At 33.4% G+C, this 20,277-nt stretch overlaps 1 protein-coding gene across 1 annotated transcript; it reads left to right on the forward strand.

The window, feature by feature from the left end:
• The first annotated feature begins 16,346 nt into the window (after nt 1-16,346).
• LOC149190847 (putative disease resistance protein At5g04720) lies at nt 16,347-17,500 on the forward strand. Its single transcript, XM_089410604.1, has 2 exons — nt 16,347-16,998; nt 17,092-17,500. The coding sequence occupies exons 1-2, from the start codon at nt 16,347-16,349 to the stop codon at nt 17,415-17,417; spliced, it is 978 nt and encodes a 325-aa protein (XP_089266730.1). The 3' UTR covers nt 17,418-17,500.
• Nucleotides 17,501-20,277: the final 2,777 nt, after the last annotated feature.

A 20,277-nucleotide genomic window follows, 5' to 3' on the forward strand; every position in this document is an offset into this window, starting at 1 on the left:
ATGCTTATTACATATTTTCAAACAATTAGGTAGATCGCGACGACGTCCAAATGCCTTTTCGCTCGAGGATTATCTTCTACAAATTAGATATATAAAATATCTTGGGTGGTGTATGTTATGGTGTGGCACATTTTTCTCTTTTGTTTTTAGTTACACTATGTATTTCAGTAACTTCTTTAGTGGTAGCCTTTATATTTGGTCGTTATACCTGAATGTCTCTAATACATCGGAATTATATTAAGTATCTCTAATTCAATTTTATTTTTTATTAAATTTAAATGAGTGTTTTTTTTCTTATATATAAATATTAATATTTTATTATGATATTAATATTTTTATTTATTTTGTAATGTAATGAATATTAATATTTTTATTATATATTGATTTTGTGATGGAGTATCTTATAAATATTTTATTACGTCAAAATAAAATAAAATAATTATAATTATTAATAAACTATTTTGATTCAATCAAATTATATATTAAAATAATAATAGTAATAATAATTATTATTAGAACTATAATTAATTATAATTAATAATTAAACTAATTTAGATTCATCTTAATTATTGTATTTAGAGGAATCAAATATCTTGAGATATAAATCTTTTTTAAAATGAAAAGAGATTTGATCTCTGTAGAAACTTGATAAATCCAAAGTTAAAATAGATCTAAATTAATAATATGTAAATTTATTATTCAAATTTCAAATTATAAATATAACTAAGAATATAGTCATTTTCATTCAATGTTTAGATAGCCATATACAAATTAACAAAACTTATACAATGTCAAATTTAGTAATGCTCCAAATTTATATTACTAATTGAAATCAACTACTAATTAAATGGAAAACTAACTAAATTACTCATTAAAAAAAACAATATGATGCAAGTATATTGAAATATATGAAGTCTAACTTAAATACAAATATATATATTTCAAATTTGAAGCATCAAATTAAATTATTTTAAAAATTAGAATAAGTTTTAATAATAGAAAATTTTTAGAAAGAGAAATTCATCAAACTTCCAGTCATCATTGTTAAGCATAAGATTTCTATTAATAATAGAGGAAAAGAAAAAAATACACTGAAAAGAAAAAAAGAATTATGTGTTGGCTTTTCTAATTCAAATTTAAAAATTAACATGAGTTTTATATATATATATATAGATAGATATATAATTATCTAAAATGGAAATTGTTTAGAATTTATAAAGTTGACTATTCCAATTCAAGTTTAAGGTAGTAGGCAATGTTGTTTAGGAGCTTTTATATATATATATATATATATATATAACTATTATAAATAGGAAAAAAAATTAACCAGATTTGCATCCATAGTTGTTGATGTGTTTAAAATATATTCATTATTAAACTCAAATATTGATGGAACACATTTTCTTCTAGAAGGTAAAATAGGCATCTTATAAATTAGAAAGCAAATAAAAATACGGAGAAATAAAAATTGAGAAAAACTTAAGCTAAAATTGACATTAATCAACCCATTTCCTTTTGAAATTTTCCTTTATGAACCCACGGTGATTTCCTCTTTAACATTAATCTCATATGTCACATATTCCATCATTATTTCCCCTTTAACACTAATCTCATCTACCCTATATTCTACCCATTATTTCCCCTTTAACATTAATGTCATCTACCTTAGATGTGTGATTGCATTATGTCTAGCTACGAACTCTATTTATGGATGGTTTTTTTATAAGCTTTAATATCATATTTGTTCATTTTAATCTATTGTTTGTATAAATTTTTATGGAAAATTTATATTTTTTTCAACGAAAGGTAAAGATGCCTTCTAGAAATGCTAACTTAGTTTAAATATAGTTAAATTAAAACATATATTATTGTTAAATATGTTATTTCTATTATTAATTTGTACTATATACATGATTAAAGTAAAAGACAATAAAAGAAACAGTGCAATTGATAAATGTTTCATAGAATTCAAGGTTTTCATCACCAACACCATCCATGCATGTGAATGGAAGATTATGGATGGATGGAGAGGAAATTTTACAACAATCACACTAGGTTATTAATGTTGAATGGTGATAACTAATTTAATTTTGTGTTTTCACCATCATTTAATTTTACTTACAACTTTAATGTACTATAAATTTTCAAAAAAAAAAAATCCATTAATAAAATAATGAAAATTATCTCAACCTTATTCTTATTTTCTCCTTGCATTTAATAGAACTACATCAACCAAAAGAAAAAAGAAAAAAGAAACTAAAGGCTAGAGGATTATTAGTTGTGGGTTTGTTATCAAGGTGGAATTCTCCTTGAATTCTCCTTAAAACAAATAGTATCAATATCCCAAGGTTATAATGGGAGTTTTGTTCCAAAAATATATCTTATCTTGACCATAAAAACAAACACTATCAATGTCCAAGGTTATAATGGAAATTTTGTTCTAAATAACTTTAATCTTAGCATCGTCACAAATAACTTGAATTATTTAAAATTCATAATATTTGATAAGATTGAGACTGTGCCCTATCACACTTATAAATAATGATTAATTACATTAAGTATTAACAACTAAAATATAAGAGTTATAATTAAAAAATGTTGTTATTAGCTGAGATATATTTCTGACTTTAAATTTATTTTTAATTAATAAAATAAATATATAAAAGTTATAATTTTTAATAAAAAACTTATTTACAAATTTTGTAAATTATTTATTTTTAATTAATAAAATAAATTTATAAAAGATTTATTTACAATTTTTGTAAACTATATTTAAGCGATAGGTTGGAAAAAAATAGAATATTTATCTTTTAATGAATATAAAAAATTAATATTTACAATATTTTTATTTAATAAATCTTATAAAAAATTAGTTTTTAAAAAAAATTTATTTAATAAATTTTATTTTATTATAAAACTAGAGAAGGTTTTTTTGTTATTAAAATTATGGATACGATTATCTATATTATATATATGGATAAACACAATGAAAGTATGAAAGTAAGAGGTTTCTTAAAATTATTTTTCACTTTATTCAGAGTCTTTTTTTGCTCAAGCTAAAATGACATAATATTTAATGAAAAGTTGTGGGGTGATAAAGAATTATGAAGAAAAATAAAACTTAGATATTATAACGATGAGATTAACCCAAATTTCTAAAATGAAAAGTAACTCCTTCTCTTAATTATTGTGAAGAGGAAAAAAAAGAAATTAAACATGGTAAAATATAAATTAATTCCCAAAACATATTCAGATAAATATGTTTATCACTTTTGTGAATCTAAAAAGATGGAAGATCAAAAATATTTTCTCTTATAATATCCAACTTAGAATTAAAACTAAATCTAGATTTTAAAATATGTGCCATGCTACTAAAATAAAATTGTATAAAATTCAAAATACCTTTCTAAATTTTTTCAGATCCCATTTTTCATTATCATATTGTTTTAATATCAAATAAGGAAAAACATGATTTAAAAAAATAAAGATAAATTAATATATGATTTTAAAATAAGATTAAAAATAAATATAAAATTGAACTTACAAAATGTTAATTAACTTTTTAATATTTAACAATAAGGGGAAGGTTCATTTAAAGTGTTCGTGGAAATGTATCCGTTAATCTATACTAGCTAAACATGTTATATATAAAAAAATATTAAATAAAATAAAATGTTTCGTGAAATGAGAAGTTCTAGATAAGGAGATTTTATAACAGCATGCTTTAAAAGCGAGTAAGTTCCTTATGATAAATGGAAGATCTCTAACTATAACCACTTCTATAAAAGACAATGGTATCTGAAATTGATACAATAAAAAGAATATGAAGTATATTTTCGAAGTATTATATCAATTCAAGCCCTTGGTATATGGCTTACATATATATAACAATTGCATAGAGTATTCATTCATTTCGAGATTGATGATGGGATGTGTATTTCCACTGGCATTAAAAGTATTTTTCCATATGCATGAGTTAAGTGTTATCACCGCTTCTGCAAGAAGAGAAAACACAATAGAAACTAATAAAATTGATGAAATATTTATGTATTTATTGCTTTTTATTACAATTTAGCTATATTTTAAACTAAAAGGCAGAACTAGCTACTATTTAACGCTTGTTCTTCATGTGTTATAATTTCTATAATCATAATTTTTAACATATTTTATTTATTTTTAATCATTTTTATTTTTATATAAATCAATGTTTTCCGAACTTTGAATTCTTTTGAACATGGTTTGTTTTCGTTGAAATTATTTTACGAGAGCATTGTTTAATTTTATGGTTATATAAAGTCAATGTTCTCGATACTTCCAAAACATTTGGTATAGTTTTGTTTTAAATAATATAAAGAAATATTATTTATTTATTTTGAATATAATCTTATTTTTAGTAAATTTCATTTTGAATATAATTTTGTTTTTAGCAATTTTTCTCTTAGAAAGAGTATTATAATAAAATTTTTAAATATCTATTATTTCTTTATAAGATATATTTTATTTTTATAAAAAAATTAAAATCATTTATTTTTCAAGAAATTAAAAATTCTCATATATATTTTATAAAAAATTATAAATATTTGAAAGAAAAAAAATTATATTTTATAATATATTTTTTTAAATATTTGAAAATGTGAAAAATTTATTTTGCAGAAATCTGAAGCCTGAAGAAAGCTAAACCATTGGTATATTTTACAGCGTGAGGAATCCTTTGCGTCCTCTTTGCTACCAGCTCGTGGAATTGGGAAACATTCACAATAAAGTCCAAGTTTTGAAAATGTTTTAGATTTATTATTAAAAGCAAACGGAAAAATGATTTTGTGCATAAACTGAAAAATGGTAGCCCCAGTGGTATTCACGTTAGGTGACGCAGTCTGTTGTGCGTTAAGTCACGATGTCTTTTTGTACACGGAGTACAAGTGTGGTAGGTGGAAAGAGGTTTACATGTTTGGCCGAAATGAAACCAAATTAGCGGAGAAAGCGCGGTAAATTTGCGGAGACTGTAGAAGAAGAAGCCGACTTGTACGAGCTTGGAGCGGGGCCTTAATACGTCAAATCTGTTTCACTCATTGATTTGATTATGGTGACAGAGATATCACTTAAGCCTCTTCTCTTCTAGTTCTGTGTATAAGATGGAATCTGATTAAGAAAAACAACAAATACGGTTGCCAACTTGCCTCAATAGTCCATCTCTCGTCCCGTTTTGACGGCTGCACAGTGCACTTAATTTCAAATTCCAAGTCTGCATGTGTGTTTTAAACTTTCTAGAATGTACGTTAGGGAATATGACTCTACAAGACTGCAAATTGTACGTAAATTCCTGGGAATTTTCCCTACGTTGAATATAGAGAGGGAATATGACTGTACAAGACTGCAAACAAACACGATTAGGCGGCGCCAACATCATTATTAAATAAGAGTCCAATTTCATTAATCAATAAGAATTAAAAAAATTAAAATTAAAATAATTATAAAAATAAATTGATATTTTTTTATAAAATTAAAATTACAAATTTTAGTTTAATTTTTGGTCAACCCTCAAACTAATTGAAATTCAACCCATTATCCAATACGTTATACCCGCGATAATAATGTATGATGCCAAAATTATCTTTGACAAAGTCAAAGAATCATATCCTAATTACTGAAAAATTCGTTAGACTTTCAAACTCAACACAAAGGTTTTCCCATTGTATTATCATGGCCGGGCTAGGGTGACCATCTATAGAAAGTTGATGTACAACTAAGCCACATGTTATCATCTTTGCATTCAAACATTTGGATTAGATTTCTAATCTAGTGTGGTTAGAAAAAAATCATGGAGAAAATTGATGATGTATTGATTTATGTGATCTGGATAAGGATTCTCTCAAATATAATTTTCATTTTCCAAACATTGAGATACGTTACAAAAAGTCACAAGGTCTAGAATACTATCTATGGTGGATGGATTTGCGAGATACAAACAAATACTGGTTGTTAGTGGAGATAGACATAAGACAACATTCACCATGTCATGCGGAACTTATGCTTATGTTGGAATGCCATTTGGATTTGGAATGCCATTTGGATTGAAAAATGGAGGGGAAACATTCCAAAGAGCGATGGATCATGCATTCAAGGAAATTATTGTAAAAATCATGGTTGATTATCAATATGGTCTAATAGTCTATTCTAAATTGGGAAATTTTCTTTTATCAAATTTACAAAGCTTTCTTGAAAGATATAGACTATATACAATATCCCTCAATCATAAAAAAACATTGTTTGCAGTATATGAAGGGAAGTTACTTGTACACATTGTAAGCGAGAAGGGAATATGCATAGAAGGGAATATGCATAGTTGTTGTAAATGCAATTATAGGATAGCCGCCATTGGTGTTGGGAGTCTTTTTGGGATAGTATCGAGAGGCTGCGACAAAAGGCCTTGGTTGGAAGGTGGATTCACATTCATATGACAGGGGACCAGATCAAGAAATGAGTGGAGGAAAGGTGGACGCTGACATTTAAATACAGGCCGAAGGTGAGTGTTTTATTCCATGGGTGGATAGTTTTTCACTTCATGTGCCTTGAGGACGCAGACAAAATATTGAAGGTGACATGGGTAAAGGGAAGGGGCATTCTCATCCTGCAAAAGTGGAAGGCGGAGTTTGATCCCTTCAACGAGGTCCTTTAGAGGGAACTGGTGTGGGAAAAAATTTTGGGGCTTCCACTAGAGTTATGGAAAGCATATGCTATCAAGGATATAGCTAATCACATTGGGAATTTTTACTATTGGGATGAAGGCTCCTTGAATCTTTACTTTAGAAGGATATATAAACATTTTCTCTAAAAGAGAGGTGGGTGTTCCCTCAAAGAATCTACTTATATGGCAAGGAATCACTCTTTATCTATGCTTTTTTTACGGCATTTCCATTGGAACATTTGGTGCAATTGCTATGATTATAAATAATTAAATGGATATGTATGTTTATTTCATAAAATTTTAATTTAATTATTAGCATTAATCAAATTTTAAAGTTTAATTATTATTATAAATAATCACATTGATCGCTGTGTTTATTTGAGAATAGACTTTTTAGAATTTTAATTTAATTATTGGTAATTATTAAATAGAAGGTAGAAATTAATATTTATGGAACATGCTAGGATATTCATAGTAATATGCACATTAAGGGTTTTAATTTATGTTCAAGTTAGTTATTTATTTTAATTACTTTATCTCAAATTAATTAATTAAAGAAAATGCCATATCAACACGTCTCATATTGATATGAGATATTGATAAGCCATGATATTGACCTATTATAACAAGTTGAGAATTTTCATGGTAAAGTAAGAGTGAATCTCCATCATTAAAAATATTATTACATAATTTTTTAAAATATAAGATGTGTCATAAAATAAGTGTTTTGATACTTATTATAAATTGATGTTATACTTTTACCAACAATTTAATTTATACAACAATTTAATTTATACAATTTATACCAGTGCAATAATAAAATAGTTATGCATCTTCAGATTAATTAAAATAATAATGCGTAATAATACCTGCAATAGTAAAAGTTTGAACTCCCCCAAAAGAATATTTGAGTTTCTGAAAAATGATTTAGGGTATGAAAAAGACTCCATTGACTCCATTAACTGTATGAAAGTCTTGGTTGAATCTTCCTCGTAACTAGGTATGCAATCCAATCAAGGTGAGATTCACAGCCATAGAATATCAGTTAACTAAGCCTTTTTGGATCACTGTTTTGGAGTTACTAAACATTACAATTAATGCGACAACGTCAGTCCATGGAAGTCAAAGTCTTTGATCGTTCGTCCACAAAATCATGCAGCGAGCTTTTCGCACCAAATAGTACAAAATTTCAAATATAAAAACAAAGTTAAGCTATCACTATGCTAATTGTATAGCATGCCTTTTCAATCATTATTTCTATCTTTCCACAATTAGTCTTCGAGCGGCAAAATCGGAATTGGAAATACTGTTTTGTAACAACTGTGGCCTACACTACCAAATTCCAAAGGTGAGCATTGAGCTAGCGAACAATGCGGATGATCAAAATGTTATATTTATATAACAAACAAATCAAAGCAACACCGAAATATCAACCAGACAACCATGGCTCACTTGTGCTTGCACCTCCGATCCTCCCCCATCCAAATTATTCTGCTTCTTCGTCATCAATCTCTTGCAATGCTATGCCGTGAATGAGGAAGGAACAATACTTGCCAACATAAAAACTATTGATTGCATTGAGGGAAATAATGCAGCTTTGAGTAACTGGAACACATCTGATGAGACTCCGTGTAGTTGGAATGGAGTGTTTTGTGATGCACAATTGAGGAAGAGAGAATTCTTGGCAACATGAAAAAGATGGATTGGATTGACCCAAATGATGCTTTGAGCAAGTGGAACGCATTTGATGAGACTCCGTGTAGTTGAAATGGTTATAGTTGGAGAACAATTTGTTTAGCGAAATCATTCCTCGGAGCTTGTCCAGGCTCTTTGAAGGTGTCAAAGAAGCTGAAGGAAGGATTTCATGCTGCAGCAACTTCTCCAGCAGAGTGAAGACTCAGTCAAGGTATTTCTTAAGATTAGTTTTTTGTGTTGTTGTTGAAGACAGTCAGTGATTTTTAAATACAGTCAAGTATTTTGAAGCATAGTTTAGAGTGCAAGAATCGCTGGCTCCAGCTCCAGCACCAGCACTAGCATGGGTATCTTTAATACCCAACTCCCACAATTTAATGGGAAAACTATGACTATTGGGCAATAACCATGAAAGCCCTGTTTGCTTCTCAAGATTTATGGGAATTTGTTGAGTATAGTTTTGAAGAACCAGCAGATGAAAATAAGTTTAATAGATTAACTCAGACAGAGAAAGATCTGTTGAAGAGCAATAAGAAAAATGATTCTAAAGCCATCCTCTTCTTATATCAAGCAGTGCATGAGAGTGTGTTTCCAAGGATAACATCAGCCAAGACATCCAAAGAAGCATGGCAAACTCTCAAGACAGCCTATCAAGGCATGGAGAAAGTGAAGACAACAAAACTCCAGTTGCTGAGAAGAGATTTTGAGAATCTATGCATGAAGGAATTAGATAATATTGACTCATTCTTCACACATGTGATTGATCTGGTCACACAGATAAGGTCTCATGGAGAGATTCTTGAAGAAATGAGGATTGTGGAGAAACTATTGAGAGTCCTACCCTCAAAGTTCGATGTAATTGTCACCACCATAGAAGAGACAAAGGATGTCACAAATTTCTCAGTTGATAAACTACATGCATCACTGATAACACATGAGCAGAGATTGAGTAGGAATGAAAACTCATCTCTAGAGCATGCCTTTAAAACCCAGATGTCTTTTGGAAGAGGAAGAGGTCAAGGCAGAGGAAACAAGAGAGGAAGAGGCAGAAGCCAAAACAGAGGTGGAAAGAACAGTCCGGCAAATGCTCAAAGAAGAGGCAGCAATCCAAATCAGAACCAAGGCCAAGGCAGCAGTCAACAAAGTGGACAATATCATGCTCAAGGACAAAGGTATGAAAAATCCAATGTCCAATGTTATTATTGTAAAAAATATGGGCATTATGCAAATGAATGTAGGAAGAAGCAGCATGATATGAATAATAGATCTAGTGCAAATTTCACTAGAGAAAACATCAGCTAAGATAATTTGTTGTTAGCTTGTAATATGGCTGAAACAAAGAGTGATGATATATGGTTTCTAGACTCCGGTTGCAGTAACCATATGACAGGAAACATAGCCATGTTTTCTAAGTTATATCAGAGTGTGAAGTCACAAGTCACACTTGGGACTGATAGTAAAGTTTCTGTTATGGGAAAATGAGAAGTAAAAATATTTACAAAGAAAGGTGAAAAGAAAACCATAGTAGATGTCTATTATGTTCCTGGAATAAAATGTAACCTCTTTAAGTATTGGACAGCTTGTTCAAAAAGGTTACAATGTTTTCTTTGAGAATGATGTATGCACCATCGTGGATAGAAAACCCAGCAAACGATGTATTGCTGAAGTAAAGATGACAAGGAATAGGATGTTTCCTCTCAGGATAAAAGTAGATTTGAAAGATGGAGTAGAAATTGCAGTAGTTACACAAGAGGCTTTCCAAAGCGAACCAAAGGATGAAAATTGGTTGTGGCACTTGAGATTTGGACATCTAAATTTTGGAGGTCTTAACTTGTTGAATAGAAAAGGAATAGTAAGAGGATTACCATTGATAGAGAAATCAGACAGCCTTTGTGAAGGTTGTATCTTGGGAAAACAACACAGAGAAAGTTTTCCATCAGGGAAAAGCATCAGGGCAAAAGCACCCTTAGAAATTGTCCACTCAGATTTATGTGGACCAATGCAAACTCCATCACTAGCAGGCAGCCAATATTTTCTAACATTCATTGATGATTTTACTAGAAAAACTTGGGTTTACTTTTTAAAGAACAAAAGTGAAGTGTTTGAAAAATTTCGCAATTTCAAAGCACTTGTAGAAAATCAAAGCGGGCTGCATATCAAAGTTCTAAGAACTAACAGAGGAGGTGAGTATATCTCCAAGGAATTCCTACGGTTTTGTAGAGAAAATGCAATACACAAACAGTTTACCACAAGGTACACTCTGCAGCAAAATGGAGTAGCTGAAAGAAAGAATAGGACCATCATGGACATGGCGAGGAGTATGTTAAAGGCAAAGCATTTGCCTAATGATTATTAAGCTGAAGCTGTACACTGTGCAGTATATATTTTGAATAGATGCCCTACAAAAGCAGTGATGAACAAAGTGCCGGAAGAAGCACGGAGTGGAAGAAAGCAAAGAGTCACCCACATGAAAATTTTTGGATGTGTGGCCTATGCACATATTCCAGATCAGCTAAGGAAGAAGTTGGACAGCAAAGGGGAGAAATGTATTTTCATTGGATACAGTGAGGAATCCAAAGCTTACAGGTTGTATATCCCATCTACCAAGAAGTTTTTTGTGAGCAGAGATGTTCAATTCATTGAGGAGGAAGCTTGGGATGGAAGCATAGAGAAAACAGTGAATGTTAAAAACTGTTTGTCTCATGATGAAGATGATGAGGAGATGGCTGAAATACATCCCCAAACAGCAGCACCGACACAAAGACAGCAAGGGACACCCTTGAGGAGAAATGAAAGTGCTTCTCCAAGCACACCACAAGGAGGAAATTCAAGTGCATCTTCAAACACTTGTACACCAAATGAAAGAGGTAAGAAATTCAGAAATTTAAGTGACATTTATGATGAAGGTATGAATTCTTTGTTTGCATTATATTGTCATGTTGATGACCTTGTTCATTTCGAATAGGCAATTAAGGATAGGAAATGGATAGAAGCTATGAATGAGGAGATCAATGCCATAGAAAGAAACAAGACATGGGATTTGGTTGAACTACCAAAAGGAAAAGAAGTCATTGGAGTTAAATGGGTCTACAAGACCAAGAGTAATGCTGAAGACAAAATAGAAAGACACAAGGCAGGACTTGTTGTCAAAGGATATAAGCAGCAGTATGGGAGAGATTATGAGGAAACTTTTGCACCAGTTGCTAGAATGGAAACCGTGAGAGCAGTGCTATCCATAGCAGCACAAAACAAGTGGAAAGTTTACCAAATGGACGTGAAGTCAGCATTCCTAAATGGAGTGTTAATGGAAGAGGTTTACATTGAGCAACCTCTAGGCTATGAAAAGAAAGGCCAAGAGCACAAAGTGTGAAGATTGAAGAAAGCTCTTTATGGGCTGAAACAAGCACCAAGAGCATGGTACAGTAGGATAGATTTCTATCTACTGGAAAATGGATTTGAAAAGTGTGAGGGAGAACCCACCCTCTACATCAAAGAAAATGATGGTAAATTACTAATTGTTGTGTTATATGTTGATGATGTTATTTTCACAGGTAATGATGAATATCTCATTGAAAATTTCAAAGCAGTCATGAAAGAGGAATTTGAAATGACTGACATGGGTTTGCTGAGATACTTCTTAGGAATAGAAGTAGATCAAAATGAAAATGGGATTTTTATCTCACAAGCAAAATATGTTAATGAAGTGTTGGAAAGATTTAACATGCAGGACAACAAGACAGCAATCACTCCCACAGTGATGGGATTAAAACTCAGCAAAGAGGACAGCAGCAAGGATTTTGATCCTAGTTTGTACAAGAGTATAGTTGGCAGCCTCATGTATTTAACTGCAACTAGGCCAGATATAATGCATGCTGTTAGTTTAATTTCCAGATTCATGGAGAGGCCAAAAGAAGCACATTGGCAGGCAGCAAAAAGAATTCTGAGGTATGTTAAAGGTACTAAAAAGTTTGGCATTTTATATACTGTCTCAGAATGTTCAGATTTAATTAGATACACTGATAGTGATTGGGCTGAAAGTGTAGATGATCAGAAAAGCACATCCGGTTATGTTTTTCACATGGGTTCAGGAGCCATTTCATGGGCTTCTAAAAAACAGCCTATTGTAGCGTTGTCTACAGCAGAGGCATAATATGTGGCAGCTACAGCAGCAGCATGTCAAGAAGTTTGGATGAGAAGGATGTTAAGGAGCTTATGCCAAGAGCAAACAAAAGGAACTGTGATCTTTTGTGACAATAGCTCAGCTATTGTATTATCCAAGAATGTTGTGTTTCATAAGAGAACGAAACACATTGACACAAAGTTTCACTACATCAGGGAATTGGTGAACAATGGATAAATTATTTTAGAACACTGCAGAACTCAGGAGCAGGTTGCAGACATTCTAACCAAACCATTGGGACAGAAAAGTTTTGAATTTTTGAGGAAATGTCTGGGTATGACTGATAACCCAGCAGTTGAAATTAAAGGGGAGTGTTGAAATATAATTTCACCTGCGCGCATTTATTTCCGGAAAAACTGCCATGGTTTTCCCCGCACCACCATTTCACACAGAGTGGTATTTCTCGAGACGGCTCCGATCACACTCACTTGTTGACGCGTGTCCACGGGAACTGTTTCAAAACCACCAATCCCCCGGTAGGTAAAGTTCGTGCAAATGGGACCTCTGAGGAAATTGTGTCAGCCGTCCGATTGACCTTGGAGCTGATCTACGGTTATTAAAAAAAATGTGTTGGCGTGCGATATGGTATGCGGCTCGAACCAGATGTGAAGGACGAGAAATAAATTTACCCCCATGAATGTAATTTATTAAATGTACTGTGGGCAGTAAACGTAGGTAAAATATTTAATTTTATTGTTTTTTTTTTATTTTATGTTTCCCGTTGACTATGTAATATGTTTTTTTGTTGTTCTGGTGTGTGTACTATGAGAGGGCAAGGCGCAGCAGCGCGAAAGTCATTTTTCTTTTGTAGTTGCATATGAAATGTATGAGATGCGCAACAGCGCGAGGGTAATTTTTTGAAAAGGAAATGTAATGTGCAACAACACAAATGAATGGAGAATTTTTTTTACACAGCAATGTAAAAATATACAGCAGTAATTTTATTTTTAAACATAGACAGAGTTTTTGTAATGCACAGGAGTGCTGGGAGACAGAGTAATTTTTTTTACTTCATCTGAAGCAGTTCTGTTGGTGAAATCCCTCTGATAGAGGAAGAATCTTTTGTAACAACAATCTTTTTGATTAATGAATACAAGTTTTTGTGTGTGTGGAAAACTCTGTTCTTCAGCAAACAAATTTTTTGATCCTGTGGTTAAAACAGAGCATTGTCCTCTGTTCAGATTTTTTGTTTGAAATTACCAGAAATTTCCAACACTTTATGGAGTTGTCACACACTTGTAGAATTGAAGCTCTATAATAATCTGTTTGAAGGCGATATTCCCGTAGAGATTGGCGGAGCAAAAAAGTTGAAATGGTTACAGTTGGAGAACAATCTGTTCAGCGGAATCATTCCTCCACAGATCGGACAGCTGAGGAATCTCGTCAACTTGAGTGCAAGCAATAACCGGCTGTCCGGGCCTCTTCCTGACGAGCTTGCAGGCTTGAGTTCAATCAATTACCTGCAGCTTGATCACAATTCATTGTCTGGGGGAATTCCAAACGGAATAATGTCATTACCACATCTCTCTCATCTCAATCTTGGCAGCAACCGGTTAACAGGTAAAATCTCTCCAAGCTTAGGGTCCATGTCAACTTTAAACTTTCTGGACCTGTCAAACAATCTGCTTACAGGGGAAATTCCTCCTGAATTGGGGCGTCTCAGGTTAGACATTTTCAATGTTTCTGGAAATCAGTTGTCTGGGTCGATTCCGGCCATTTTCAAGAATTTGGCTTATAAAGATAGTTTTCTTGGCAACCCCAACCTATGCGAGGATACTTCTTTCGGGTTTAGAATTAGATCATGCTTTTCAAAGAAAAGAGATTCATTATCACATCATTATTTGCCCATAATTCTAGTCCCAATTCTGGTGCTAGCAATGGCAATTATGTTATTTTGGTATTTTATTTGTGTTGGTTGCTTCAATATCAATAACGGCATAGCGAGAAATTTGTTTGTGGGAAAACCAAGCAGCTCAACGTCATGGGAAGTAACACCCTTTCACTCAGGCGTGGAAGTGGACGAATCATACATCCTGCAGCAGTTGAGAGAGGGAAATGTGATTGGATCAGGAGGCGCTGGAAAAGTGTACAAGGCCAGTCTCCGGAATGGGCAGGAGGTGGCCGTTAAGAAGATTTCGAAGAGGGGAAATGAATTTGAAGCAGAGGTGGAGACCCTGGGCGTGATTAGGCATGCAAACATCCTAAAGCTCTTGTGCTGCATCTCGAGGGCGGAATCGGATTTCAAGTTATTGGTATTTGAATACATAGAATATGGAAGCCTTTTTTAATGTCTCCATGGAGGATCAGAATCAATGAAGGCGCTGGGGTGGCCAGTACAGCATAAGATTGCAGTTGGTGTAGCTTGTAGGCTGTGCTATTTGCATCATGATTGTAGGCCTCCAATATTGCATAGAGAGGTGAAATCGAGCAATATCTTGGTGAGAGTTTGAAGCCAAGATCGCCGATTTTGGTGTATCCAAGAAACTAATATCTCATCATTAGCCGGAGTTGGGACAAGATGGTCTAACGATATCTGGATTCACCGGGTCGCACGGCTACATTGCCCCAGGCAGGCCTGGAATTTCAAATTCTTTTTGCCTGTCAAATTAAAATTTGACGACGTTTTTGCATTTTTTTACCCTTCGGTTTTACGTTTTAATCAAATATGTGAGTGTCACGAAAAACTCTATTTTAACAATTTTGTAAATTTATTCCACAACACACAATAAGTCATCAAATTGGAGGCTGATAATCACTGTTATTTATAAAAATTCATTTTAAATTTCCATTATTCATAAATATTTAATAATAATTTTTTTAAATGAGATTTATTTTTTTTAAATAAATTCTTGAATTTATTAGATTTTTTTTTTAAATCATTTTTTTTAATAAATTCTTGAATTTATTCTGTGGCAAAGAAATTACGCAGCTTTAGCGATATCTGCTGGCTGAAAAAACTCTGTAATGTTTCAAACATGGAAATTGTAGATGAATGTTTCCATGGAATTTCTGAACACTTTTATGGTGAAATCCTCTACTCTTTTCACAAAGTGAGAGTTCTTTTATACTGTGCTCCTGTGACTTCACTATATTGTCAGGATAACTACGTTGTTACAAGATCCACTTTTTAGAGTACAAGTAACTCAAGATAACTAAGTTGTTACAGGGTCCACTAAAAACATAAAATCTCATTCCCTATCAAATGCCATTACAAATAATATATCACAAATTGACTTAAAACATGAGCTTGATCATTAAAGCTTTTTTTAAGTGCCAACAACATTCACAGTTGGATATTGGTTTAGTCGTCAATTGAAAGTAGAGGACCATTTTGTAATGTTTATACCAGTTTTGAGTCATGTTAGATATTATGTCAACTTAATGGAAGATAAAAATAATGGTTTGATTCTTGTTAGATTGACATTGCAGATTTGTAGTCTATCAGATTTATAGCTCAGATTTATGGTGGGACCATTTAAACAATAAAATCTTTGCAAAATTTACAATCCATGGACTATAAATAAATTATCTAGTGAGACTATAAATAAATCGTGGATTATAAATAAATCATCTAGAGAAAATACAGAAAAGTTATGCAATAAAAAACAGTGATTATACTTCATTAAAAGTCAAACTTTCTGGAGAAACTACAAAAAAACTTATCAATAGGAATATCTCAATACATAGATCCTCTATTAAACATAAACTAGAAGAATTTTCAAAGCTCAAGAATCCTTCTTGACTTTGTATCTGTCCATATCTCATATACTGCATGCCAATCAACATTAGATGATTCAGGTCCATTCAAAGCCTACCATTGATGAAATCTCTAGGATTTCTTATGAATCAAAACCCTCATCTCACAGAGGCCCGCCGTTGAAGGACATTCAAGACAAGCTGCAAGATGGCCTTCACCTTGTGAAGAAATTAGAGAGAATTAGCAGTTTTAATTTATATAGAAGATATCGATATGGAAAGAAAATCCTACAGGTAGAAAAGAATGTCAATGATTTTTTGCTCACCCAAGCCCTGGCAGGCATACTCGATGTCCACAAGCTAAACGTGGATTCCAAGGCCTGTGAGGAACGATTGAAGCGTATGGAAGAAATGGGTCGGCATATAATCGACAGTGTTAATGCCAAGATGACTAAGGATGCCATTTCCAATTCCTTCATGCTTCATCAAATGAGTACAGGCCAGTTATTCGAGACCTCCATTGATGAGTCCTATGATACTACAATTTCTAAAGAACCCACCAGCAGCTCCAACTCCCAAGTCCCGGATATGCCGAATTTCGTAGTTGGATTGAATAATCTTGTGAATGATGTCAAGCAAAGCCTAATATTTCAGAATGGGGTTAATGTAGTTGGGGTAAAAGGTATGGGAGGAAGTGGCAAAACCACTCTTGCGTTAGCCCTTTGCAACGATCCCCAAGTCAAAGGTTAGAGCAAATCCCCTTTTGAATTTTCACTCCAAACTCCCATTTAATTGCTTCACTTTCGTTTGTAATGCGTTTTCTGTCTGTGATTTTCAGATTTCTTTCAGAACAATATAATTTTCATTACTGTTGCACATTCTCCAAATGTAAAGGGCCTTTTAGAGACTCTGTGGGATAAGATAATTGGTGGCAGAAGGCCTGATTTTCAGAGCATAGAGGATGCACACAACCAACTGAAGAATAATATTCATTTAAAAGGACATCCAAAAACTTTGGTGGTTTTGGACGATGTTTGGTCAAGATCAAATGTGGAACAGTTGTTGTTTGAAGCAGAGGGATACAAGACAATTATCACAACAAGACAGGATTACACTATTCCGACTTCAAATAGTACCCGTGTCTATAACATACCCATGTTGTAGAAGGCTGATGCCCTGTCACTTTTCTGCTTTTGGGCGTTTGGACAGCCTTCGATTCCAATAACAGAAGATGAGGATCTTGTTAAAATGGTATGAATTAGATCCTGATTGTTTCTCTATCTCATTCTTGATGCTTTGCATCTGACTCGCAAGGGGTTGGCTAAGAGCAGACAGTGTACCCAGTGAGCACTGATCACAGAATACCATGCCAGTGACCAGGGAAGTCTTGGGTTCAACTAAACCCACCATTCGAAATGCTTAAATGCATAGAGTTAAATGGAGGTTTGATTCCAAAAAGTTTTGTAAATTTACATGGAAAAATTGTTTGGGAAATTGTAAAATTGTAAACTTGCATGGAAAGATTGTTTGGGAAATTGTAAAATTATAGGAAATTTTAACACGAAACCAATAGAAATTGCAATATTAACCTACCAGGCAGTTGAGTTATGAAGAAATCAAACAATAGTATGTCAAAAGTACCAAATTATTTTATAGGAGAAAAGTATTGGAATATGAATTTGGTTGTATTTTAAGTATTGGAATGTTACCTGTGAAACTTGAAGTGGAGAGTTGAGTTGTTGAGCATCCAAGTTTGCTCACAGATTCCACTCAGACACGGTCAATCCGCAAGAGAGGAGCACCACTACACCAGAGCCGAATGTGCAGAAGTTGCCGAATGTGTAGAACTCGAAGACACCTTTTCTGTGACGCTGCGATTCACTAGTCTATAAATTATTTTTCGGTTTGCAGTTGCGGACCCTCCTAAGACATAGTGATGACGTAGGTATATGAAAATCACAGTGTTTTATGCCTTACCAGTTAAAAATAAAATATGCAGCAAGTGTATAACATGCAAACAAGAATAATGCAGGGCAGGAAAGTAGAGATATAACAGTACACGACAAATGTTATTGGATTAATACACAACAACAAAGTGAATATAACAGTTGACAACATTGTAGAATAAATAAGAAGAACGTAAATATACCTGAAAATGAACTTCAGCCTGCTAAAATTTGCATCCCAAATATGCAACACACCAAACAGAGACTCTAGCACTAAGTATAAACAAAAGCGATAACTAAACTGAAGCTAGTAAGAACTTTCAGGACTAAACTGAAGCTAGTAAGAACTTTCAGGACCTTATCTGATTGAGAATGGTCGTTGGGGTCAACCCTATAAGACTAGCTTTCCAGAAACAACAGTTCCAGGAGGTTACTATCATTATCACTGGACAAGTATAAGATGCCAATGAACATAAAATTCCCCCTAAAAATAAACATCAAGCGCTGCAAAAGCCATCCAACTAACACTCACAGCCTGGGGGTGAATGTATTCGTGAGAACAGGGGCTGTAATTTAGCAGCATTTGCAATGAAGAGACACGAGTTCAAATCCCAGTAAGCAAGTTACGATGAAAACCACAATCAAAATCAAGTAGCAAATGAACCTACGAGATTCCAGCTTAGGATTGCACAATCGACAAAGCTGCAAGAACTAATTGACCTATTGTAGTTGGCTTGGTAATTCCTAGCCATGATTTTGAAACCCAAGTAAAGGAGCATTCCAACTCTTTTGCAGTCCCACTTGCCATATCAGCCTAGCTACTTCATGTTAGTTAAACCCTCGAGTGGACAATAAGCCCAACAACTATCAGTTAGAATCTCGACCAGTCAAACCCAACAAAAGAAAAGCTTTTCGCAGGCTAACGATGAAAAATTCAACTTAGCCATTAGTTCTAAATCCCAAACTTACTGTGAACTAGACCCCAACAAAAACACCCAAATTGAATATTTTTAAAAAAGGCAAACTTAAGGCTCCGTGTACAATGCATCACAATATAAACATGCATAAAAAGCTAATTGGCTATAATGCTTGAGTTTTTACAGTAACACGCTCATAAAACGAACCAGTAAAGATAGTTTCTGCGAGCTTCTGCGTGTTTAGACTGGATAATCCACTCACAAACTATTGCAAAATTGAACACAGGGCAACTCTTCAAAGTTGCGGAAAGAACACGGCGCCGACCCGGAGGTGACCGTGAGTGAGTCACCATACATGAATTTTGTAAATTTGCAATGAACATGTAAGCAATAGATTGCAATTTGCAAATTGCAAGTCTCGTCGGATTAAATTTGAGTGGTGGATTGTAGCTAGATAATTAATGGTAAGTACTAGGTAGTAGGCAGTGGGACGGTGAAGCATTTAAGTTTAAACTGCATTGTGTACTACTGCAGCTTGCTGGTCCCAGCCAAATAAGGTATTATAAATTTTTACGTTTCACTTGTTGAAATAGACGTCGTTTTGACGGTTTTCAGGGGTGTATCACACGTCGGATTTGACGTGGAATTTTTTTTAGCTCTTGTCAAATACGTTCTTCAACCAAAAATACGTCCCACAAGATGTCAAATTCCAGGCCTGGCCCAGGTATTATATATGTCCAACTAATTTAATGGACGTACCGTATATGGATTGAATAAACAATATGGGTTGATTTTCTCATTCAATATATGTGCAGAGTATGCCTATGGGAGGATGAAGGTGAGTGAGAAGAGCGACGTGTACAGCTTTGGGGTGGTGCTGCTGGAGCTTGTAAGTGGAAAGAGAGCCACGAGAGAGACAGAATATGGGGAAAGCCTTGACATCGTGGGGTGGATCCTCAGCAAAATAAGTCATCATAGAGAGGAGCTGGTGCTCTTGGGAGTACTGGACCGGCGAATTATAGAAGGTGAAGACGACAGAACCAGTGATTATACAGAGCAAATGTTGGGTATGTTAGCAGTTGGTTTGAGCTGCACCAATAGCGTGCCAAATCGTCGGCCTTCCATCAAACAAGTTTTAGATATGTTACAGTTGTTATGATT

The sequence above is a fragment of the Pinus tabuliformis genome, chromosome 3_1, assembly GCF_031772625.1.
Source record: "Pinus tabuliformis cultivar Carrire ecotype Pingquan chromosome 3_1, CPIR1, whole genome shotgun sequence".
NCBI classification, from domain to species: Eukaryota; Viridiplantae; Streptophyta; class Pinopsida; order Pinales; family Pinaceae; genus Pinus; species Pinus tabuliformis.

Coding starts and splice junctions, on each gene's coding strand:
- LOC149190847 (XM_089410604.1), top strand. CDS start 16,347: ATGATTCAGGTCCATTCAAAGCCTACCATTGATGAAATCTCTAGGATT. Junction 16,999..17,091: donor CAACGATCCCCAAGTCAAAG/GTTAGAGCAAAT, acceptor TGTGATTTTCAG/ATTTCTTTCAGAACAATATA.